General features: G+C 39.8%; 2 protein-coding genes across 3 annotated transcripts in view; one reads left to right on the top strand and one right to left on the bottom strand.

Annotated features, from left to right (window-relative positions):
* Positions 1 to 690: 690 nt before the first annotated feature.
* On the bottom strand, positions 691 to 8,595 carry nphp1 (nephronophthisis 1). The gene is made up of 20 exons (XM_061791126.1): positions 8,330 to 8,595; positions 8,065 to 8,126; positions 7,517 to 7,577; positions 7,298 to 7,437; positions 7,019 to 7,220; positions 6,410 to 6,511; positions 6,176 to 6,306; positions 6,038 to 6,086; positions 5,854 to 5,941; positions 4,735 to 4,829; positions 4,411 to 4,539; positions 3,825 to 3,899; positions 3,604 to 3,714; positions 3,438 to 3,520; positions 2,438 to 2,514; positions 2,231 to 2,330; positions 2,043 to 2,155; positions 1,882 to 1,955; positions 1,233 to 1,277; positions 691 to 1,119 (listed from the first exon to the last, which is right to left on the bottom strand). The coding sequence occupies exons 1-20, from the start codon at positions 8,393 to 8,395 to the stop codon at positions 850 to 852; spliced, it is 2,073 nt and encodes a 690-aa protein (XP_061647110.1). The 5' UTR covers positions 8,396 to 8,595; the 3' UTR covers positions 691 to 849.
* Positions 8,596 to 11,243: 2,648 nt separating this feature from the next.
* LOC133486255 (pantothenate kinase 1-like) overlaps positions 11,244 to 25,448 on the top strand; it is a 23,900-nt gene continuing 9,695 nt past the window's right edge. Inside the window, exons 1-5 of one of the 2 annotated variants that reach the window (XM_061791132.1) lie at positions 11,244 to 12,113; positions 19,324 to 19,470; positions 20,424 to 20,629; positions 21,865 to 22,118; positions 23,681 to 23,857. In XM_061791132.1, the coding sequence (XP_061647116.1) occupies positions 11,870 to 12,113; positions 19,324 to 19,470; positions 20,424 to 20,629; positions 21,865 to 22,118; positions 23,681 to 23,857 (1,028 nt within the window). In that variant the 5' untranslated portion in view covers positions 11,244 to 11,869. Of the gene's footprint in view, positions 12,114 to 12,209; positions 12,646 to 19,323; positions 19,471 to 20,423; positions 20,630 to 21,864; positions 22,119 to 23,680; positions 23,858 to 25,448 lie in introns of those variants that run through there. The other variant, XM_061791133.1, reaches the window with a different exon arrangement.

The raw sequence follows: 25,448 nt of genomic DNA, 5'->3' as shown, positions 1-25,448 counted from the left end.
GTGTTTGAGCCACACCCAGATAGCAGAAGAAAAAAAAAAAATATATATATATATATATATATATAATATTATTTTGTAGAGTTCATTTCCTTTATTATGTATTTTCTATATTATTTTTACGCTTTTACATTTTATTTAGATTAATTTTATTTGCATTTGTATTAATCAATTTAGGATATATATATATATATATATATATATATATTCACTGTAAAATGACTAATTCTATTCTATAAATGAACGTTAAAATAATTATAATTTATCTGCATTAGTTGACTAATGAGACTCTGAAGTTAATGTTTCAAAATAAAATTTTCCAAAAATGAGCCATTGCCATTTTTTAAAATGCTATACGCCAATAGTGGGGAAAAAACAAAAGGGTCTCATTGTATTTTTTTTTTTAATGGTGACGTGCATTGAGGCTATTACCAGTTTAAATTTGATGGGTTAGTTAGGGTTAGGTTAACTAACCCTAAACCCTTGATTCGACGCTATATATATATATATATATATATATATGTCACTGTAAAATGACTACTTCTATAAAAGATATGCAATAGTTGACTCACAAGACTAGCGCTGAAGTTAAAATGTTTAAAAACATTTTAAAAAAACGATTATTGTAACTATCCACCGCCAGTTTTTAAAATGACATACGCCACAGTAGGAAAAAAAAACAGAAGGGTCTCATTGTATATATATATTTTTTTTTAATGGTGACATGTGCATTGAGGCGACCACCAGTTTAAATTTGAATACAAATATTACAAAAATATGTATGCTATATGTGTTTTTTTTCCATCCATGTCCATAATAAAGGTTTGGCATTGCGGTGCTCACTCTCTCGCTCTAGCGCGCCACCCGCAGGAGGTCAAAGGTCATCTCAGTGACGTCAAAGGCCAGATGAGCGGGGCCGGGGTCGGCCAGGAGCTCCGAGCTCCCCGATGGGCCGCGGGCCCGCTTGAGCGCCTCCAGCGTTGAGGCGATGAGGCGCGAGCGCTGCTCCTCCGAGGCGGGGTCGGCCCAACGGTGGGACGGCAGAGAAGACGAGCGCAGCAGGAACGACGCAGACGACTGGAACGCCTTCGCGAACTCCTGCTTCACCCGAGCCTCGTCTCTCTACACACACAAACACACACTTTAACCCACAGGGAAATATGCACACACACGGAAACTCTTTTCAGGTAGGAAGCTGAGCGCTCCCTCTGTAGGTGAAAACAAGTAGTGCACACCTTCTGTGCCCGGCTCATGTTGTTTTCCGCATCCATCCAGGCAGTCTGAAAAAAAAAAAAAAAAATAAATAAAAACAAACACATTTTGTGTGTAGAAATAGATTTGAATGTCGTGATGAAATGTAGTGAAATACAACATTATAATGATATACAGTGGACCACTGCATATCCGTTGCTTGGCATTTGCGATTCCCATATTCGTGGATTAGTTTTTGGAAATAATTTGTGGTATTTATTTTTTTTTTTATGGCAATTATCATGATTATTTTCATTAAGGAATTAATTGAATTAATTTAATATTATCTTTGATCATAAATACATAATTTTTCATTGATCATAAATATTTTAGTAGTATTTCCATTCAAAATAGTACATAATAAATACCATTTAGAATTTTGTACAAATATTAAAACTATTACGTTTACATTTATATTTTAGTGGTATTTGTGATCAAATAGAATTATTATTATAATTTAATTTTTCTTTTCACAGATTTTTATGGAAGGGGTCTCAATGTTCCCCCTGATCATTGACAATTAAATCAAAAACGTGTAGAATATACAGCATTCTGTATTTTATTAGCATTTATAGTAACGTAATATTTATATTTTTTCTTTTATTACTTTTTTATAAGGGAGGGGCTACATACCCTGACAGCATCCAGCAGGTCGGGTTGGTCCACGAGGCTCGGGAAGGTGGCAAGCACGGGACTGAATATCAAATCTGAACAAAACAGAGTCGCAGTGTGACGCGTCTTTGTGAAAACGAAGGCGCTGTGTGTGTGTGTGTGTGTGTGTGTGTGTGCGTTACCCGCGTTCTGCATGGTGGGCCGGTCCACCAGCAGCGCGTCGGCCAGCAGCTGCCTGTACATCGCCAGCAGCGGGACCGAGCTCAGACAGTGCAGCAGCGTGTTGGGCAGGAAGCTGTGGAGGGAAAATACACGCTACACTTACAACACACACACACACACACACACACACACACATCAACCTTCTCACCTGAGTTGCATTTTGATGCGACTGTTGGGCGTCTTGAACTTGACGATGAGTTTGGGCTGCCGCCGCGCTTTCAGCATCTGCTGGAACATGCCAGCTGGAGCTGAAAAAAAACAAGACGATGCTCATCCCTTCAAAACTTGTGATTTGTATTCCTAATAAGCAGGAGAATTGTCGGGTGTGTGACGAGACCGGAGGCGTCGCTCTTACGTGCTCGAGTGAGCGACCCCTCCATGTCGACGTCCTTCTCGTAAGGAGTGCCGCCGCTCACTGGGATCTCATATGTCCTCCGCGCGCGCACACACACACACACACACACACACACACACACACACACAGGATTATAGAAGGCATTGATACACACGGTTTGAAGCAGAAATGATCAATTTCAGGGGGCGGACTGTACACCAAGTATGCGCACAATGTGGCAGTCTGGTATACAGTGTGTGTTTTGTACAAAATATGAAGGTGAAATATGAGCATTTCTTCTTTTGAAGTCAAAAGCAAACAAAACAATTGTATAAGTCAGGAGCGGAGCAGAAAGAATGAAGGATCTGGAGCGACTGAAACTGTTGTATTAGTAATATTTTCAGTTTTGGTTTTACTTTTAAAGTATTTGATTTTATTATTCTAATTTTGTTTTATGTATTTTATGACTACTTATTATTTTGTAGAGTTCATTTCCTTTATTATGTATTTTCTATATTATTTTTACACTTTTACATTTTATTTAGATTAATTTTATTTGCATTTGTATTAATCAATTTTGCAAATACATTTAGTTCTTCAATTTTTCATTATTGCATTTTTGTTTTTAAATTGCTTTTTCTTCAGATTGTCATATAGATACCTTTTAATATTCAATGTTTTATTTTAATTTTATTTCATTTGCATTGTACTAATGAATTTATTTCTCATATATTTTATTGATAAATTCTTATTTGTATTGTATATTCATTTTTTTTAAGAATAATTTTCCATCCATTTTATTTTTGCAATTATGTTTTCATTTTCAGTGAATCTTTTATGAATTTTGAATATTGATTTGTCTTTTGTCTCTTTTATTATTTTTGATGTACATATTTGATCATATTTAATTTGTGTTACAGTATTTATATTTTATTTTTTTATTCACGTCTTTTATGCATTGTTCTTTTTTGACGACGTCTCCCAGCTGCCCCCCCCCCCCCGGTGACGGTGTTCAGGTCACCTGTGAGGAAGCGGGTTTCCGGCGGCGTCGCTCAGTTTGAGGAAAGTCCAACCGCAGCTCAGGTCTCCCCGCTCGCCTGTCGACTAAAACACAGCCAACAGCAGTTATCTAAATAACCGATCAGCGCCGTTTCGTCCATTTTGCGCTCTTGCTTTCTCGTCCTCACGTTGCGTATGAAGGTGACGCCCAGCTCGAAGAGGATTCCGAGGTCGGGGTTGTCGGCGTCGCAGCGCAGGAAGCAGTCTCCGTCCAGCAGCGAGGGCAGGAGGCCGGCCGTCTGCGACAAACACATGACCCGCGTCAGTCTAGCGGGAAGCAGTGTAAACACACTTCTGCAATATACGGGAGGCGGGGGCTCGGCGGGGAGCGGCGGCGGCATCCTCGTACCCGCGGGGAGAAGAGCCATGTCCTGGGCTTTTTGGGGGTGTAGGTGGCCCTGACCGTATGGATGTTACTCAGCACCTGGAACGCAACAAAAGCGACATTATTCCTTGCTGTTATGGTTGCTACAGCTTCCAGTTCACGGTAGCATAGCATGCACAGGAAGCCAGCTATCCCGTGTTCCGCGCCGGTAGCGTGACGTTTCCCACATAGCGGATTTGTCTTTGAAGGACCCCTGAAAATGGGTCAAATGGTCGCTACCAAGAAAATGGCAGATTTCCTGTGTCTTTCCGGAAATGGCTTCATGAGACTTTTTTGAGGAGCTACTCATTATGGACATGCCAACCTAATTCCATGTTGTTATGTGAAACTGGCTCTGGTGGCTGATTTTTTAAAAATTGCTGCTGCGATAATGACTGACATCCATCTCATCCAATGACGCATCAACTGTCGCTTGAAAAGCCAGCTGGTGACATCACAGACAAACCGTGTAGGAAGGCGGGGCTTAAAGGACAGCTCGAACAGGATGGCGGAGTTTTTAAATAGCATTGCAACAGGTGTTGTTGTGATGGGTAAAATATCAAAGACGTGCCCGAGTTCCGTCGAAGGCGCAGAGGCGAATGTGTCTGCTGAGGACTTGGACGCCGACCCCGGGTGTGGGAATACTCTTGCAGCTCCACAGGGTGAAGCAAACGCAGGTCCGCGTGTGTCGTGGGCGTACCTGCAAGGCGTTGGGAAGACAGAAAGTGACATGAAGTTCTGTGGTTATATGTCGGTTACAACTTTAGCTCGCATTGATGGGGTCGTCGCAATAAAAACAAAACAAAAAACTCAAAACGTTTTCAGCAAAAATAAAGGAATCGTCCGTCAACACAAACGCTACCTTGGCAGAGCTAACGTTTATACATCTCCTCACCCTGCCAGTGTCCGGATCCAAGAAGAGGTCGCTGAAGGAGAGCTGTGATTGGCTGAGCTCCGGCTGCATGAAATGACTTCCTCTGTATTTGGCACCTAAAACACGATATCCACGTTTTATACATTTCACTTTACGTTTAACACATCTGATTGTGCTTTAACACAAACCTTATCTGAGGCACAAACACATTTTGCCAAACCAAATTTTCTTGTATTTGGGACGTAATATTGTCTCTATAGCGGCTCAGTAAACGTGAAATATGAATTAAAAACACCCACGCATTCCTGAGTTCCAGATGTTTTTTCTGCCGACTGGCCTGAAATCAGGTCATTCGTATTTCTCGAGCTTATCTGCGTCACGAGCAAAGATCTCCGCCCCCCGAGCCAGCGCTGTCAACATAACAAACGTGTGCTCTCACAAGTGGGTCTTCTACACGGAGGCAACCAATCAGAATAAAGGAGGCGGTCTTTGCCAAATATGGACAAAGCGGATACAAAACTGGGTCAAACAGAAGTAGCTGTCAGAGGGGGCCTTTTCTGGACTCTCATATCACGAAACCAAATGAATGAATAAATGAATTTGAGACTTTTATTCTAAGTCCATGTTAAGAGAGTCCCTCTATGGAGGTCGAAATTCCCAAAATAATGTATAATAATGTATCAGTGTAGGTAAAGATATGAAAATTATATACTGTGTTATATATATAAAGCTCTGGAAGAAAATAAGAGACCAAAAGAAAGAACTCTGGACCTTTTGGGGATTTTTGACCATGTTTCATTTTCTGCAAATAAATGCTCTAAATGACAAGACTGTAAGTTTATTTGGAATTTGGGAGTTATGTTGTCAGTAGTTTATGAAATAAAACAAAACATTTTCATTTGACTCAAACACATAGTTATACTGTATATATTTAAATTAGAGAATCGGATCATTTTTCAGTTTTCTCAAAAGAAATTTCCAGAAGTGTATATAGAGTTTTTTTTTTTTTTTTTTTTTTTTTTTTTTTTTAAACAGGCCACAAATGGCCTGCTCGTAATTTGGACAAACCTGTTTTAGAACTTTTAAAAGGCTATTGAGCAGCCGGCAGTGGACAGCTAAAGTATTGTTTGGAGTCGATACCTTCATCCACCAGCAGTTTACTGAGAGTGGACGGCCTGAACCCGGAAGGGATGGTGCCCATGGCGGCGAGGACGTCGGTAGCGTCAATCTGTCACACAAAGATAAATCATGTTGAAATCTAAAACAAACACTCTGCATCTGCTTTTTTTTTTTTTTTTTTCCCGGGGATCATGAAGAGCGGTACCTCAGTTAGCGCTTTTCTAAAAGTGGGCCAATTCGACTGGGGAGCGTCACTGCGGAAGGATAAGTCCGTTTATGAATGAATGAACGAGGAGGAGGGGAGACTCAATGACTACTAAGGTCAAACAAATTCCAATCAAACCTCCGCTTCTCTTCTTCTTCTTCATCTTCTTCTTCTTCGCCCAGCTCGTCGGAACCCTCTTGCTCCTCCTCAGCCTCGTCAGACTCTTCATCTTCTTCTTCATCCTTGTCGTCACCGAGGACAGAACCGATCTGTGAAAAGGAAGGGTGTGTGGTCGATGACGTCAACGTTTTACCGGGTCTGGTTAGCTTGTGTAGCTACGCCTAATATTTTGGATGGTGGTGGTTGTGGAACCTTCAGGTATGTTCTTGGCACCACTCCTCTGTCGCCGTTGGCGTTCTCAGCCAGCCACCAGCCGTCACTCGTCTTCCTGATGATTTTCAATGTGTCGCCTCGCTATGGTTGCAGAGAAACCGTAAACTGTTAAATATGTGAATTTCTTTTTTTCTTTACTTTATTCGTAATATTTGGAGTATTTTCTCTATAATATGTACTTTCTTATGTTACTTTATTTTGATATATTGTGTATTTGTAGATTTTTTTTCAGTGAAATATATTGCATTTTTTTGTCTAATACTTTTTTATTTTTGTCTAATATTATTGTATTTTTTTATATCTATTATATTATTATTATGTATTTCAGAAAAAGACTACTTAACTCCAAATGTTAAGGCTTTAGAGGTTCTGCTGTCATTATAATTTTAAAAATAATAAAAATTGATGAGTTTGTAAACTTTTTTTAAAAGCATGACAGGGATTAAAAATGTTTGATAATTTGCTTGAATAAAAAAAAAAAGAGAACAATTATATCAAAGAGGGTCCCATAAAAGGTTAAAGGATGAAATTGGAACTCGCTATCGGTATGTAGCAGTTTGGAACCCCAATATAAAGACATCACATCACCTTAACGGTCAAATCTCCATCCTGGTCCCCTTTGAAATCACTGAGCGCGGTGTAGATGCAAGGCTCCGAGTGCGGGGTCGCGTTCGGCGCTTGACTCTCGTCCTGGCGCCTGTCGTCCTTATCGGCGGCGGTGTCTTCGTCGCTGTCGGCCTCATCGCCGTCTTCGGTCCCGTCGTCCTCGCCGTCTTCTTTCTGGGCGTCACTGTGGATGAAACCGTGTCCGTTTCACTGACTTTGTGAGCGGTACGGCCGTTAAAAATGATGCGTCAAGCTACAGACCCCGTCGGCGGCTCCGTGCTGGGTCCCGGCGGCGAGAGCTCCCCGGAGAGTTTGTTCAGCTGCTCCAGGACGTTGTGCAATCGTCTTTCTTCCTCGAGTTTCCTCTGGTCGTAGTTGCCCACTGGTGCAATCTCATCAGCCTAGAACATACACGAACTGTTACCTATAGATGCCCTGCAACAAACAAAAAAACTGAATTCACATCATACAACGTGTCACCTTGGTCAGCTGTGTCAGATTCTTCAGTGTTTTCTCTGCGGATATCTGAAGTTCTTGGCACCTGTTTAAAATGTGACACTTTTAGACACAACACTTATAGACGTGAAGGTAGCTATGCCATTTCCTATCATTTTTGTTGATCCGTGTTTTATGTTTCATGTACCATCATCCCCTTCTGTACCCGTTTCCTACGGATTGCCGATTTGTTGGCCGTTCCCAGTAATAGGAGGTGCCCGTGCTTCAAAAACGGCACCTGTGTCTCTCTCTCTCCGTTTTCTATTCGCTAACCCAACCAGTCGAGACAGACGGCCGCCCCACATTGAGTCTCTGGTCTGCTCGAGGTTTCTTCCAAAAAGGAAGTTTTTCCTTGCCTCTGTCGCCTAGTTCTTGCTCATGTGGGGTTCAATTGGTATTTTTCATTTTTATTTTATTTTTTACAAGTGAGTATTGTGGCCTTTGACTAGCTCCATGTTTAAATTGACCTGAGACAAGTGATTGACCTGTGATTTGGTGCTGTGTAAATAACATTGAATTATTGAGTCGGTTACCTCCGAAAGGACTCTTCTTTGGTTTCCACCTTACCCTGAACATCTTTCAACAGACTCTCCAGCTAGGAACAAAGAATTCAAACATATGTATAAACATATGACCAAAAAGTGTCATTTTAAAGAGTATAACTAAATTTTTAACTCCCTACAGGTTGTATTTATTGCCACCTTATCCCCCGTTCGTGGCTACCTAAAGCTAGCTTGTGTCTGAACTGTTAAAACGTGGAGTTAAACGTCATAAAAGTGAGCGTTTTCTATGACAAACCTGCCCCCTCATGTCGTCCACCTCTCTGTGGACCTGTTGCAGGGGTCCTTTTCCCTTGGGCGGCATTTAATCGCCCTTGTTAGCCGTCATCACTGCAATTTGTGTGGCCTCAACTTGCGATGTGACGCCGCGCGCCCATTGGTCCGCCGGTCGCTAAGCAGCTGGGGTTTTACTTCCGGGTAGAGTCGCTTCATGAGCCAAACGAAATGGTAAACGTTCGTAATGTTTTCACCCACTTTGTCGGTCTACTGTTACTTTTAGCGCGAGAATATACACCTAATGTTACCTTTGTGTAACAAAAAGTAGATTTATGTAAGCACTTCGATTGACCTTCACAGGGTGCATTGCGCTTGTTGTGAAACGCGTTGCCTTCGGTTGCTGCTCGTTACGTACTGTTTTCTGCAGACGTTCCGAGATATAATAAGAAAAACAATGACGTTTCATACGTGAAAGCCCATTTTAAGTCAATATACATTTATTTGTGTTTATATTTCAAAGTGGTGTGCTTCTTAACTAGTTACAATGTGCAATGCAGTGTTTTGGTAGTCAAAATTCCCACGATTGTTTTTTTATCACCGTTTATGTCTGATCTTCGCCCATTGGCTCTTGGTCGCTCAGCAACCGGGTTCTGTTTTCGGGTTTACTTCGCTTTCATAATGTTCCTGTTTACCAAGTTTCTTGTCAAATATAATATTACACAAAAATAATAATTGATATTTAAAATATTATTTTAAGTAATTCGTCACGGTTGAGAATGTTCAGGACATTCGAGAACACGAATCCATGAGGAACCAGTAGTAGTTAATATCCCCACATTTGGCGTAGGTCTTGAATGTAACAAACACGTTTTCCCATCTGTTGAGCATGATGTCATTCATTATTTATTTTTTACTTTTTGCCCTTCAGATATACGGAAGCATATTGCATTAACTTGGATAAAAACTACTGTTTTTCTGAGGGTTTTTTTGGAGGGCTTTGTTTTTTTGAATATTTCTTTGTCTTTTTCTGAGTTTTTGTTTCTGTTTTTCTGTCAAATTTTTGTCCACCTGTTTTTCTGCCAAATTTCTTTTCAGAGTTATCGGGACACATCGAACTCACGCGAGAACCTGCGAACTGCAAGTGACTCTTTGCGGACTCCGTAGTAAGCAACACGACCGGCTTATTTAGTTTGATCAGGTTTGATTTTGATATGGGTTTAACACACTTGGAGATACTCCTGTCTTGAGTCACATAAATGGTATTTTAAATTAAACTCCATTGACGAAAATGCATTTTTTTTTAAATTGCATCCCAATAAATTTGTCAGATAGTCTGGATTTTTCATCACTGTATTTAAATGTTATCGCTTGAATAGTTTTCCGCATGTAGGTTTTAACATCACATCTGACATTTTTTCCCCCCTTCCAAAAGTGACTCTGGCTTAGGGCTGAACTCCAGTCACAAAAACACTGTTAATTTTTTTTTTTCATGTACGAATACATTGTTGTCGTTACATCTTACTCCTCAAACTGTGTTCTGCTGGCATCAGAAATATTTTTGTGGAGTGCCTGATGCGCATTGTGGAAGCGCTGGATGTGGAAAAGACGAGCAAGGCCTACAGCTGGGATGGCAATCAGCTGACCTGGTCGCAAAAAAAAGAACGACGACAGAATTATTAATATGAGCTTTTCATAGTTTTTGATTTTAATCAAACCAATGGGATTGTCAATGAATCGTTTGACCTTCACCTTGATTTTTTTGTTTTTTTTTGTTTGTACTATACAGTTGTGCTTGTAAGTTTCCCTGGCAGAATTTTAAAAAATATTGGCAATTTTTGGGAAAATATGATGCGAACCATCTCCTTATTTTCTTTATTTAATTTTGCTATTCTGAATGCCTTATATTGTTATTTAAAGCGTGTTCAAATACATGTGTTTAGCCTGATCACTATACATCTTAAAAATTCTGGCAAATTTAGTAAAGTAATGAGAACACCTGTATATTGCAGTGTGATAATAATTGCATGTGCATTAAAAATGTAGGTCATTCCTAATGGTTATTGTGCATTATTTCCCACAAGAGGTCACATTTGTGTTAGTTTTTATCTTTAATATCCAATGTTATGATAATCAATCAAACTGTTTTTATCTCAAATATCTAGTTATGTTATTCAACCGATAAACCAGTCCGCTTTATTTTTAGACTCCACAATATAAAGCAAAAAGATGCAAGTATGCAGATAGACCAATATAAGTATGAGAAAATATGTACATATTTATTTAGCACGGAAGTTTTTAGGCTTTATGCATGTCAATTTGCTTGCTTGGTGGCCATTAAGTTGGTAATATCTGAGTAAATTATTTTTTATTTTATAAGTGGGGGTGGTTCTACTTGAATTTTACTGTAGAGTTTGTCGTTCAAATTATTACTTGTAAGTTTTTTTGTTTTATTATATTTAAAAAAATGTTTTGATATTTTCCCCCTTTCTTTCTGATGGCAACCATGTACTTATTTTTTGACACATTTAGTTTTCAACTGTATATGGGTCACATTATTTTTAAAAGCAAAGATCTCCTTTTTTTTTTTTTTTTTAAAGAACATATATATTTTTTAAGACAGCACAGTAATCTCGAGCTGTCGAATGTGTTTTTACTTCAACCCAACACCAGATAGTGCAAAGGTAGCTCGGTCAAAATTCTGCTGCAACTCAAGACTGCAAATGTGCGAAAAAAACAAATGCGGTCTCCATTTGCACGACACGCTTGCACAAGCAATAATTAATAATTAGCTCCATTTCTTTTTTCTGCATTGTAAGGCTGGTGCCGATCGAGATCTCATTGTGCTTTGGCATGCAATAACCGCGACTGAGTGTACGTGTGCGATGACAGGCGGTTGTTTTGTTGTTTTGTGCACAATCACATCAGTCGGGTATGCGAAAGGGAGGAGGGGGCGCGCTGCGCGCTTGCACGCTGCACGGGGAATGACGGCGGCTCTTATAAATAAAGCCAAGCCCGCAGCTGCACACCCCCTGCGTGCCAACCCGTTTGTAAGCCGTACCGTAGGACGTGGAGGGGACTCGTTTGTTTGTCATTTGAATAGGAGACAAAAAAAAAAAAAACCGGTCCAAGGAGGTGAACGGGTTTTTCGGGGCCTCGCTCTCTGACGTCGAAGACGACGCGGAACCTCGGTCGGTCGCCCGGCCGTAAGTGTAGGGAAATGACCGCGAGTGACCTCTGTTGTTTTAGCGACGGTTAGCATCTCCAGCGCTTTTTTGTTTTAAATCGTCAAAAAAATGAACCCGTGATAAAAAAGCGTTCGGTTCGGCTTATTTGCAAGGCACGGTACGGTTGTCAATACGGGGCTAACGTGAGCAGGCTATGCTAATTTAGCTTGCTTGGTTAGGTTCCCGGCACCCGTAGATGCTACATGGAAGCTAGGCTAATTTAGCTCTCGCGATTAGCTTCCCGGAACCCGTAGATGCTACAGCGAAACTAGGCCCAGTTTTCCCCCGTATTTCGAGGTTCGCATCCCGGCTAGGATACCGCAGCTCCAGCAGCGGCTATGGATAAAGCAAAGTCAATGGTGGACAAGAAGGGACCTTTCCGGGTCAACAACGGCCCGAGCCAGAGGAGCTACAACGGCCACATCAACGGCTGCCTCGCCTCGACCAGCTCGCCCAGCGGCAGCGGCCAGTACGAGAACAGTCACCACACGAACCGAGGGGAGGATGTGGCGTGCAACGGCTCGCCGGCCAAGAAGAGCAGGCTCCGGAGGAGGACCGAGTCGATGAGGCGACACAGACCTCGTAAGTGTGGGCCACACTTTGGGGATGGGAATGTTTGTGAATAAATTCGGGATTTGAACAAGACAATACAGCATTGGTAACAACGCACTGTGTATCATTTTGTCATTTTTGTGGCTTCTTTCGTCCCGTACGGTTGACTTTCTAGTTTGCAGTCAGTGAGTGTCGCCTTCTTGGCATTTATATACCTCCGCTGCGTTAGCCGCGTTCTGATTGGTCGACAACCGGCGGTGGCAAAGCTCCTGATAAGTGGGCTTGGCATGGTGCGGCCAATCAGCGCATGACTCTTGTCTCCAGGCCGGCGTGGTGAATGGTACAAGACCACGCCCACTTATTTACCCAGCCTTCCGGGCTTCTAAATGTGAGTGAAAAATCACCCAGTTGATAACTTCGTGGTTTTTTTTTAATTTTTTAAAGTGAAGAATATTGAAACGTATCCGAGTGGGCTAAACACCGGGAAGTTTTGCTTTTTTGCGACTCTTCTGTGACAGTTTTCGTCAACTTAAGATGAAGTTCAGAAATCAAAAGAAACCTGGTAAGTGTGTTACTTTGTTATATTTAGCCACATTTTTTAAAAGACTCTGCTCTTGGTGTTGAAATTTGAAGCACAAATCACTTTACAGGGTTTAAAGTCCCCCCGACATGGCGCTTCTTCGCACATCCTTGAGCTGAACAGAGGCGAGTTTGTTGTTGTAACAAAACCTGCCATTATTGTGCGGCTCGCAGAGATTTGCTGCACTTTTAGGGGCTTGGTGATAAGTGTAGACTGTCAACATTCCTAACTTGGAGGGGGCGGGGAGGGGGGGGGGGGTGCAGAATTGGTGTGGACATCATTTTTGTGCATGGTTCCACTCTCAAGGAAACTGCTGTCACTTGTTAAAATGCATAAACATCGCCGATTGCGCTCGATCATTAGTTTGTTTGCTCGGAAAGCTACTAGATACTTTTTCCTGGCGCAAATTGAGGTGAGAGGTGGTACCATTCTGACCATTCAAACAAAGTATCTACTTGTATTATATTGTTATTTAACAATTGTCATTCTTCAAACATGACACTTGCCTTGAAAAATACCCGCGTCTTTGTACGAGATAGCTCTTAAAAGCCCCAAAAATCATAAGGTTTAACTTTTTTTTACGAATCTGGTCTCGAATAATGATTCAAGTTTGTCGGGCATGGTATCAGGCTGCAAAAACGTATTTTGATGATGCGCAGTTTTGGAGTTCAAGTCAAGCTTTGAACATGTGTAAGAATAATAGTGAAATAATGATGGTCCTCATTGAAATATATATATTAAAAAAATAATAATAAATCAAGCACACCACACAGTTTTTCTTTTTTCAAAAGTTCTACTTTGATACTTCTTTCAAAATGTGTCTAATCATTATATACCAGTGTAATGTGATTTTCCCTTTTTTACCTCATCATTCTGATTTGCTGGGAGAAATCACATGGTTCTAATATGTTGTATATTTCGTGAGGGTTGTGGCATCCATATCGATTTAAATTTAAGTAGGAAAAAAAAGAGCTATTTGGTTTAAAATAAATCACAATTTTAAAACATCAAAATTTCCTTGAAAGATTATTTGGAAACATTTGCAATTGATATATTTTTTTAATATTTTGACTTATAGACAATTATGTTTGAAAAAAATAAATAAAAAAACGCATGATAAAGCTTATACTTGTGTGTTTTTGACATACTTGGCAAATAAAGAGGATTCTGATTCTTCTACATATAGGAATTAAAAAAGTGGTCGACTGAATGAGCAATGTGCTATCGCTGATTTAAAAAAAAAAAAAAAAAACATGCAGAAGACGGGAAACTTTACAATATACATATATTTTGTCCATCATGACAGGTGTTGACAAGATTAGCGAGGAGTGTGCATTAAACAGCGAGGTGTGACCGGCCTGCAAACGCATCAAAGAACCGCCCCGCTTATGTAATCGGGCTATTGCGGGGTCCCGCTGCCGGACCGCCTCCTCTTTTATGGCCACGTTATCTTTTGGATGAAGGCCAGTCAGCCGTCCCGATGAACCCAAATGCCACCGAGAGCTTTTCGCCGGGAATGCTTGCCCCCTCGGGCGTGTGGTTTTTAACCCCACATTTGTTTCCTGCTCCACATTTGAGCACAAAAGCCTTTCTTTTGTCTCTTCTTTTGTCGGCCTTACGGTGCATTTAAATGAACTTCTATAAAAGGGGAAACATTACCTGACCTGACTACTTCATTCACAAGCGTTTCCCTTGGATTTGGCCAACCAAAGGCAATCAAACAATACATAGAAAGTTGAATCCAATTTACAGAATCTTCAATTGGTATGCCTTGTAATGAACTACAATCGGATCGCTCACTTCGGTCGATGCGCTATTGTTCATCGCTATTGTTTTGCGAGTCACGTGGACTCTTGCGCTTTGTCGACAATAAGAAATCAACGACAAAATCTCCCGTGGCGCTTCCGTTTGTCCTTGATAACTAAAAATAAGAATTCCGAGTTTAGTTTGGTTGACGGTTGGGCACTCAGGAAGCCGATGAATAATTTCAGTGGGTTTTGGGAAGAAGCTGCGTCAGTAAAAAGTTTAAACGGATTCATAAAGTTCAATGTCAACAAACGCTGAATCTCAAGGTGACGAATACTCAACTTCCTGTGTGCCACTTGAATTGAGCCTCTTTGTTGCCTTGTTGTTACGCGACTGGCGTAAAAGATGAGATTAAAGGTTAGGTAGTTAATTGGAAAGTAAAACAGAAAAGCTTAGTCATGTCGACAAGTTGATCAGTAAGCGTGGCTACAATAGATGAGTCAGCTATTATACGTACACACGCACATATACAGTCCGTTAACCTTCACGGACATAAACGCCATCCACTCCCAAATCTTTCTCCTTGACTGAATCACATCGGCGTGCGTGAGTGTGTGTGTGTTTTTGTGTGTGTGTGTGCGTTTGCAGAAGATAATCATGACCAATCAGTTCTTGTCTGTAAAGATAAAAAAAAGTCATATTGCGGAGTCGCTACTTCTTCATTAACTCAACAATTAGCAAGCGACGTTTTGTGTGGGATTTTAAAATACAGACTAACAAAGTTTATTACAGTTAGAATGACTGAAACAAAAAAGTATGTTTATAAAAAAAAAAAAAAAAAAAAAAGTTACACAAAATAAAGATATTATGAGGGGAAAAGTCGTTTTTGTACGAATGTTGTACAGGTACATGTAAAAAAAATTGAATGGTTAAAAAAAAAAGTCAATTTATTTCAGTACGACCCGTGCATTATATAGATTCATAAACACTTGGGAAAATACTCTTCATGTTAAAAAAAAAAAAAAAAAGTCAGTTTATTTCAGTACCACTTATAAATTATAGATTCCATAAACAATTGGGAAAATACTTTTCAGAAGGCAAATTCCTGCCTAATTTCTACATTTAAAAAATAGATTTCATTGTTTCTTGATTGATTGTTAGGTAATATTCTAGTTTCTAGAGATGGTGAATTAGTTTTTTTGTTTTGTTTGCTATGACCTATAATCATTCAAATTATGCATATAAAGTAATCATGAAATTTTTTACTGTGATTGTTTTTAGTGCATCTCAGTTTCACTTCATGTAAACTTATTGATATTTTATTTTTATAATACAATTTTTTTCTCGTAAGATGAAACTTTCTTTTCTCGTAATATTAAAACTTTGTTCTTTTTTTCTTCTAAAATTGTGACTATATTTTCCCAAGATTGAGAAGATTGCAATTTATTCTAACTTTTGTCTCCTAAAATTATGACTGTATTGTTATAAGGTTATGATTTTATTTTGTCTGGAAATAATACAAATTAAAACAACATATCACTTTATTCTTGCTTTTTTTGTTTTTAGTTTTTACACGTTTAAGTTGTTTAAATTAGATTTTCTTGGCAAAATACTGTCTTGATTTTGTTAGTAAGCTTTTGAATTGTTATGAGGTTCTTCCCAGGCATTGTAGTATCATATTTTGTGGTTTATTTATGTTTTAAACTTTCAATCTAGGTAATTACTTTCACTATTGGCGGTCGGGCTTGACTCCTATCTGTCCACTGTGTTGTTTTCTTTTCTGTTCAGTATCACTCTAATACGTCTTCTTTATTGTTTATATTTAAGACATGTAGCACAACACCTCAGCGATTTGGATGTGTTATCTTTTGTTAGGTCCAAACACTGCTCTGTTTGTTGTTGTGTTTTTTTCGGGACGGGGGAGCTCATGTTTGCAGACCTGAGATCAGGTCAGTGGGTGAGAGGGAAGCGGAACAAGGGTCGAGGTGACCCGAACCGGGTTTCGAAACGGGACACCGTTTCGTCCGTTGGCTGCGTCACGAGCAGCAGGTGGAGCAGGCTGCGAAGAAAATCTCTTGACTTCCATGTCCAGGCGATTGTGATGACGTGGGAAGGGTTTTTCCAAGATATTTTTGAATTAGCATCTGTAGTTCCTGGAGCTCAAAAGATTCCAGTGGCCCCTTTTGTCTAACTGGAACATTGACATAAACATAATCAATCAGATCTGTCCAAAAGTTTCTGGATCTCTTGAAAGTACTAACTCTAGCAGGAACTTCCTTTGACCCTGATGAATTAACCCCAGAACTAAAGTTACACAGTAGTTAGACAGTACTTCCCGCAGTCTAGACCCAGAGAGTTTCTAGTTCCTGCTGTCGACATGTCACCTCAAGTCCCAGGAACATTTAGATCCCGGAGCTAAAAGGCTCCAATCAGAGCTGCAGAACCTTTCCTAAAGGTTTCCTGGACTTCTTGAAAGTACTACCCCACTAACAGCGTCTGCCTTCGACTGCGATGCGCAATGGTCCACCAAAAGGTCCTAGTTCCTGGTCAAATTCATGCCACCTAAAATTCCTGGAACTTTTGGATCTTGGCACTTGTAGTTTCTGGAACTAAATGTCTCAAATCAGGCCTGCAAACCCTAGCGTAAAGGTTTCTGGACCTCTCGAAAGTTCTACCTCCTAGCATGGTCGATAAATTACCCAAGAACTAAATTTTGACAGAGGTCTGCACGATGGTCCTCCAAAGGTTACTCGTTCCTGGTTCATATGGGTCTTGAGCCTCTGCATGCTGTTTATCACCTTTTTTTTTTTTTTTTTTTTTTTTAATCTGCACATGGATCAGGATGTGGGTTACACTACTGCAACGTTGTAGTGGGTATCTGCTTTCACTAGCAGACACACAACCTTTGCATTGTTCTTAAACAGGCGCTCTAATTGGTTGCGATGTCGTCACAACAACGATGGACGCCCCAATCCAAAAAAAAAAAAAAAAGTCAACCGTCCCGCGCCAGTTGGCCTCGTGATGTCTGTCGCCTGGCTCGCCACACCTGAGCGACACACTCGTCTCGCTTCTAAAAATAGCTGCGCGCCAAAGGAGGACAGTGAGGAATGCATCCATCCATCCATCCATCCATTTTCTGTCGCGCTTCTCCTCACGCGGGTCGCGGGCGTGCTGGAGCCTATCCTAGCTATCATCGGGCAGGAGGCGGGGTACACCCTGAACCGGTCGCCAGCCAATCGCAGGGCACATAGAAACAAACAGACATTCGCAGTCACATTCACACCTACGGGCAATTTAGAGTCTTCAATCAACCTACCACGCATGTTGTTGGGATGTGATAGAAAACCAGAGAAAACCCACGCGGGCACGGGCAGAACATGCAAACTCCACACAGGCAAATATTTAGAAAATATTTTGTATAATATTATTTGTCAAACTCGGCGAAAGTGGTCTTCCACGCCGCAATCTCATACGATTAGCTAAAAAAAGTTTCCCTCATGATATTCCGACTTTATTCTCATACAATTGCGACTTTATTCTTGCATTATGACTTAATTGGAAAATTGCACCTTGATTCTTAACTTCTTAACATTCGTAATTTTGTTTATAATTTCATGAGGGGGATATATTGTAATCTTGTGGAAAATGAAGTCCTAATTTCATGAGAAAAATGGAATATGTGATTAAAGTCTCAATCTTATGAGAATAAATTAGAATGTTACAAGTAGAAAGTCACAATATGATAAGGAAAGAGTCTTAATATGTGAAATATATTACCTCTTTACTAGAAAAAGTAAATCATATGAGAATAAAGTCAGAATATTACTTGAAGATAGTTCTAATATTAAAAAAATAGAGTAAAAATTTCATGAGAATAAAGTCATAATATTATTCGAAAAATCATAAACCTTTGAGAATAAAGTCCTAATTTCATGGCGAAAAAGTTTAGTAGAAAAAGTCTAAATCTCAGGAGAGTAATGTCCGAATATTATGAGAGGACCGTCGTTCTTTACAGGAATAAAGTAATAATTTCACGAGAATAAATAATATAATATTCTGAGAAAAATAATCATGATCTTTAATGTCCTAACTTTCTAAGGGATGCTGTCGTAATAGTATGTAGGGAAAAAAAGTCATAATCCTATGCGAACAAAATCAGAATTTTATTCACGCAATTTTCACTTTATTCTTATAAGATTATGATTTAATGCGCTTAAAAATGTGTCTTTGCTCTCACAAAACAAATAAACTTTCCTTCTTATAAAATTATGACTTTCTCGAAAACGCACAACTGAATTGACGAATTGTCAGTTTTCTCGTAATATCCCAGCTTTGTATGTGTGTGTGTGTGTGTGTGTGTGTGTGTGTGTGTGTGCGTGCGTGTGCGTGCGCGTGCACGCGTCCTGAAAAAAAATTGTCATTTTAAGATTCCGAAGTCATGTTGGCCATTCAAGATGCACTATTGGCATTGAGGTTGGATCCAACCCCTGGTTGATTGATTCATGGATTGATTAAGGGTTTATTTCACCATCATTATGTGACTCTGAACAAAACATACTGCGTGAACACCTGCAATTGCACTCATAAATCAACGGAGAAACGGTGTAGACAAGCATGGAGCACGAGGAAGGCGATAAGATGGAGGCTTGAGAGCAAAATGGGATCAGAAGCAACTGGAATGAAAGCAACAGAGAAGTGTGAAAAGGAAAAGGGGGCATGATTGATGGAGATTTGCGGGCGGTTGCCTGTTTCCATGGCGACCAGCGCAGCGCTGCCACATTCTCGCCGACCCGACGAGCAGGTTGTGCTGTTTTTTACCCGCCCGTGTTATATGAGAATCTATTGTTATATGATAAGCCTATTGTGATGGTTGTGCTATGAAGAAATGACGCGTCCTCCTTTGTCTCCCGTTAGCGTTCCCGTGGTTCGGGATGGACATCGGTGGCACGCTGGTCAAGCTGGTCTACTTCGAGCCCGTGGACATCACGGCGGAGGAAGAGCAGGAGGAGGTGGAGAACCTCAAGTCCATCCGCAGATACCTTACCTCAAACGTGGCCTATGGTAAAAAAACAAAACAAAACAAAAGCACACACTTATACCTATACTGTACAGTCAACCATCGTTATTTGTAGGGATTGGCCACCAAGACCCGCCTTAAATAGCAAACATTTGCGAATAAGATACAAATATGAGACACTTTCCCCTAAAAATGTTTATACATGGAAATTGCGTTTAATAGGTGAAAATGCACGAAAACCAAAAAAGTGAAAACAAAAATGAAAAATTCTTTGACCTCCCCCACATGCTTAAAATACATTTAAACAGACTTGAACTTATTAAAACGCATTATTTGAAGTATTCCTGAGCACCCGTTCTCACTCTCTCGCTGCTAGGAAATGTGAGACACTCACATAACATAACTTTGAGGAAACCAAAAAGAAAAAGACATAGATCAACCATTATATAGTCAAACACCGGAATGTTCACCCAAACCACGTGATTCGTTCCAACAAAAGTCTGGTAGCTTAATGCTAACGATGTGAAACGTCACAGACAGGCTAACAGAAATTAGCATTCAACCTTTGAACAACCGCTACAGCAACACATACAGAGTATACAAGAAAAATAAACATTGTATATTTATACACCAAAATGTTCAATCAAACCAAAGTCTGCAGTTTTATTGCTAACATATAATATGAGATGCCATAGATGGGTGAATGGAAATTACACTCTGCCTCTCTTCCAGTAGACCTCAGTGCTGCCTAGCATGTTGCGGCACAACGTAAGTGCTACAAAGATGGCGTGCGTCTCGAAATTCCGACTTCATACTGTAAAAACCCATTCAAAATGATTTCTTAAAAATCTTATGCTATAGTGGGGGTTTACTCATGTTGGTGCATTTTTCTGTCAATCCTTTTGGTTATGTTCCACACAAAAATTGGCGAGTAGGCGAAGGTTGACTGGTACACGTGATTGTGACGGGAGATGTAATGCAGCGGCCTCTCCGCTAGGCAAGACGGGCGTGCGCGACGTCCACCTCGAGCTGCGCAACCTGACCATGTGCGGCCGCACGGGCAACCTGCACTTCATCCGCTTCCCCACGCAGGCCATGCCGCGCTTCATCCAGATGGGCCGCGACAAGAACTTCTCCAGCCTGCACACCACGCTCTGCGCCACCGGCGGCGGCGCGTACAAATTCGAGGACGACTTCCGCACAGTGAGTTATAAACACTCACATTATGTTTAAATGTGGCTGTTGTTCTTTCGTTCTAAATTGCTTTAAATATGAGTTTCCCCTCCAAATGCTACAATCACATACAGGGGTGCCGATATTTTTGAGCACCACTGTATATAAACTGTACATACGTGTGGCTGTGTAAAGTGTCATTTTAATATTGGTATATATATATATATATATATATATATATATTGTATATTTGTTGATATTGTACCATATACACATCTAAATTATATATTTTTAACCTTTCCAAATGAATTCCCTTTGTCAAAATGTGCTTTTTCATTTAGTTGGATTATCATTTAGTTCTTTATCTATGCGTTTTATTTGATACTTTCCATTTTTATTATTAATTCAACTATTTGTTACAAGTTATTTCCAGTAACAAAATTGAGCATTTTGAAGGGATAAATCACATTCCAATATTATAATAAATTATATTTAAAAAGACAAAACATAAACTTTTGTATGAAGTATTTGGAAAATATGTTGTACTACAAAAGGAATGAGAGGATTAGGTCCTCTGTTACAGTTTATTGATATCATATTTTATATATTTTTGTAAAAAAAACAATTTGTAATTTGTAAATGTATTTTTTATCCCATACACCCACGATACAATATGTATGTCTATATTTTTGTCTTTTATTTCATTCAACTTAATTATGAATAGCTATAAAAATGTTTGTTTAATTTATCATAGAATAAATAACTAAAAAAGATACAGCATCCAATTGTTCCTATCTTAGTTTGTTTTATATTTCATATAAAATCATCTTTCCCTATTGAAAATATTTGGAAATGCCTTTAATTCGTTTCAGCCCCCCAAAAAACATGAACATGTTTTTTTTTTTTAAATAAGAAAAAAAGCATTCAGCAATATTGCACTTTATAGAAAACATAATCAAATAGAATTAAAAGAATTTAAGAATTTGTGCATCATGATTTCTTGCATTCATTGCGCGGCTCCTTCTGGTGTGCCATGGGCACCAGGGGGCAGTATAATACATACTGTCAAGACCACAAAAAAAAATAAAAAATCGGCCTAGTGACCCGAGGTACCACGCTACCTGAATTTAGATGGATGTATAGAGGCAATGGCTGACTTTTTATCACTGCCAATCTGGATGAAGGTGCAGCTCCAGGAAGCTATTTTCAGCGTTTCCATCAGCAAGAGCCTCCAGAGTCCTCACGCTGTTCTGCTTGTTGTCCAGATGGCCGACCTGGAGCTGCTGAAACTGGACGAGCTGGACTGCCTGATCCGCGGCCTGCTCTTCGTGGACCGGGTGGGCTTCAACGGCCACCCCGAGTGCTACTACTTCCACAACCCCTCGGACACGCAGAGCTGCGTCAAGCAGCAGTGCACGCTGGACAACCCTTTCCCCGTGCTGCTGGTCAACATCGGCTCCGGCGTCTCCATCCTGGCCGTGTACTCCGAGGGCAACTACAAGCGCGTCACCGGTACCAGGTCAGTGCCCTTCATCGCATAATTATAGCATTTATGTAATAGTTTTAAATCAAGATATGCAGTGACAACTCCTAAAAACATCTTTCAAGATTAAAATCAATAAGTTTCCCCCTCAGTATCAAATGAGTGACTGATAAAGCCGCTTTGTCGGAAAGAAAACATGCTAAAGGTGAACATAGTTAAAATATGTACTCCACTGGTCTTTTTATGTAATACCTCCTTGCATGATGCAACAGATTCGATAAGTAATTTTATGACGCAAGGGAGGTTTTTACACATTACTCACTTGACATTGCTCATTCATTTTCTCAGTCATATTTACAAATGTAATCGAAGTAATTGTATCAATTATTACAGTAATTATGGTTAGAAAACTCCCTGGTGACACAAAAGAAAAAAAACATATTGGCATTTGTCGCTATCCCTGAAGTGAGGTGTGGTCAAGTTTATTTTAATTGATTTTTAATATTTCTATTTATGTATTTCCCTGGCCTTAAAAAAATATATATTTCCAAATTAATCCCCTTCATCACCTTTGCATTGTATACGTTTTTATTGGTTTGATTTGTATGTTTTATCAATAGAGTGGAACTTTGATAAAACGCACACCGATATAATGGATATCGGCTAAAACGGACTGTCGGGACTGAACAGTGCGTCCAAAAATAGTTTCCATTTGTCACTTAAAATGCAGTTGACAAAGTCCGTTAGTTCCAGAATTAGCCGCTGTTGTTCACTGGCGCTGTGGCGCAATGCAGGCAAAGAACTGGACTAACGTATTACCAGGTCACAGATATTAAACTATAACTAGATCCAGTTCCAAAACACGTGCCTCCCGTGCCTACGTGGCGGCCATGTTGAATGTGGGGCATTGAGGTGGCGGCCATGTGCGGATGGTTCTATCTCTTGTCTGTTGCACAAAGCGCGCTCCGCAGAGAGAGAGCGGCATGGCTGCAGTGTTAACTCAGAGGAATACAAAACACAAGTTTATGGTGTCTAGATGCTATTTTTGCGACAGTAAAGGTTTTTTTTTTTTGTTTGTATTTTTTTTGTTTTTTTTTGTCAAGCCATTTGCCATTTGAACAGATTTGGAACTAGGAACCACACTAATTTCTAACGGTTCATGAAAACGACTGTACGTTGACAATGTCACCATTACCAAGCAAGTTTGGATCAAATGTGAAACTTTCAAACATTTTCAAGCTTTTTTTTTTTATTCTCATTTACAATAATGTTTTTACGTACTTCAATGTAACAGACAGCCAGCTACAGCGGACGATCCCCCCGCCCTTATTAGTCCGTTCTATCAAGGTTCCTGTATATTATATCTCATTTTATTTTTATTTTTTAAAATCATACTGCATTTCTTTTTCTATTTTGGGGGACACTTTGTATATTTAAAAATGTCTTTAAATGTAATATATAGTGTAATAAATGACATCAAAAAATATATCTAAAAATACATTTAAAAAAATGTTTGCTGGATGCATACTATAAATGACATTTAATTTCTGTAGTTGTACATATATTTAATTCCTATAAACTGCCCCTCCCCCCCTCAGTCTGGGAGGTGGTACATTCCTCGGCCTTTGCTGCCTGCTGACGGGCTGCGAGACGTTCGAGGAGGCTCTGGAGATGGCGAGCAAGGGCGACTCCACCAACGTGGACAAGCTGGTCAAGGACATCTACGGCGGCGACTACGAGCGCTTCGGCCTGCAGGGCTCGGCCGTGGCGTCCAGGTGTGTGAGTGCCACCACTGCTGCGTTTCCCATAATGCGTCTGAGAAAACACGCAGAAATAGTTCATCCTTCCCCATTGACATCAATGGAATTCCCATTAATCTGTTCCAGCGCCCCACAAAACACAATTTTTTTTTTGTAACGTACTCATCCATCCATTTTCTCTACCGCTTATCCTAACGTGGGTCGCGGGCGTGCTGGAGCCTATCCCAGCTATTTTCAGGCGAGAGACGGGGTACACCCTGAACTGGTCGCTAAATCACTCAGTCAGAGTACCGCTGTAATAGCTAAAAAAAGTTTATAAATGCCTATAGATGCCACAAGATGGTGGCAAAGTATTACTTTGGGCTAAACGAAACTCCTCGATTCACTTCAACATAGTTCCTTGGCACCAAGATACCACAAGACGGCAGCAAAGCACTTTTTTTTAAGCTCCCCCAACTCACCTCAACAGACTTCCTTGGCAACAAGATGCCACAAGATTGCGATGAAGTAATACTTTTGTTGCATTGGCCTGAGCACACAAAAAAGCGAGTTTTTCAGCAAATGACTGAGAATAGATTTGAATGTAAATGGGTGAATATGCGAATGCCGAACCGCAAATATGCGCGGGTTTACCTTATAGGCTCGAGGATAACCTATACTCACTTAAAAAATGGCGAACTCACTCGATAGAGCACTCTATCGTGGATAGGACAGAATTCCAAACAGGTGATGTGAGCGGGATTTAAAAAAAAAAAAAAATCTTTATTTTTATTATTTTTTTTTTTTAGGTTTCATCCAGACATTCCCGCCAGCGTTTATCATTCCGCAAACATGTGACTCCATAGCATGCCTCGACGGTACCGCGTGCTACATGTTATGTTAGTCACATTTTTCTCCCTTTACCCAAGAGGTCAACACTTTAGAAACAGCTCTCAATGCAGTACAGACTACTTCAAACTACAACCATCATCATTAACATTATAGATGGCCCACTTTTTTTTTAGTCTGACCCACCAAGTATTTATGATCAATTATCAAGAGTCCTGTAATATTTGTTGCATTAATTTAGCAGGTTTTTTTTAAGTGTAGGTAAAATGTAAAATGTTTTCATTTTCTTGTATATTTTTTTTAAATTAACCTCATTAAATAACAGGGTAATTTCTTTATTGTAAACAATAAAATCTTTTTGTAAAATAAATATTTTATATTGGCATTTAAGATTTTTTTTCATAACTTAATTATAAACAGTAAAATGGGAAAAAAAACCAAGATAATTATTATCTTACTAATGAGATAAACTATTTGAGATATTTTTGACACATTTTAACTTTTTTTTCCCCCCTCATCTACAGATGATCTGGCCAATCCTTATATAGTACATGCTGGTAAAAATACACATAAATGCACCTACTCTGCAATATATACAACACTTTAATTAATTCCAACAATAGATATCCATAAAACCATAAAAGGAGACGGTTACATTTTTGAACATTTGAAATGTTAATTTATTAAGGCTCATGTTAATGTGGTTTGACAAAAGGGGCATTTTTACAAGAGGAAGCACTTATTTTCACATGATCTGAAAAGAGAAAAATATTTATTT

Source organism: Phyllopteryx taeniolatus, chromosome 11, assembly GCF_024500385.1.
Source record: "Phyllopteryx taeniolatus isolate TA_2022b chromosome 11, UOR_Ptae_1.2, whole genome shotgun sequence".
Taxonomy (NCBI): Eukaryota; Metazoa; Chordata; class Actinopteri; order Syngnathiformes; family Syngnathidae; genus Phyllopteryx; species Phyllopteryx taeniolatus.
Note: the sequence above shows the minus strand (reverse complement) of the source record. Positions and strands in the feature narration are given on the sequence as shown.

Coding starts and splice junctions, on each gene's coding strand:
- nphp1 (XM_061791126.1), bottom strand. CDS start 8,395: ATGCCGCCCAAGGGAAAAGGACCCCTGCAACAGGTCCACAGAGAGGTG. Junction 7,578..8,064: donor AAAGAAGAGTCCTTTCGGAG/GTAACCGACTCA, acceptor CATTTTAAACAG/GTGCCAAGAACTTCAGATAT. Junction 3,521..3,603: donor GCGTCACCTTCATACGCAAC/GTGAGGACGAGA, acceptor GCTGTGTTTTAG/TCGACAGGCGAGCGGGGAGA.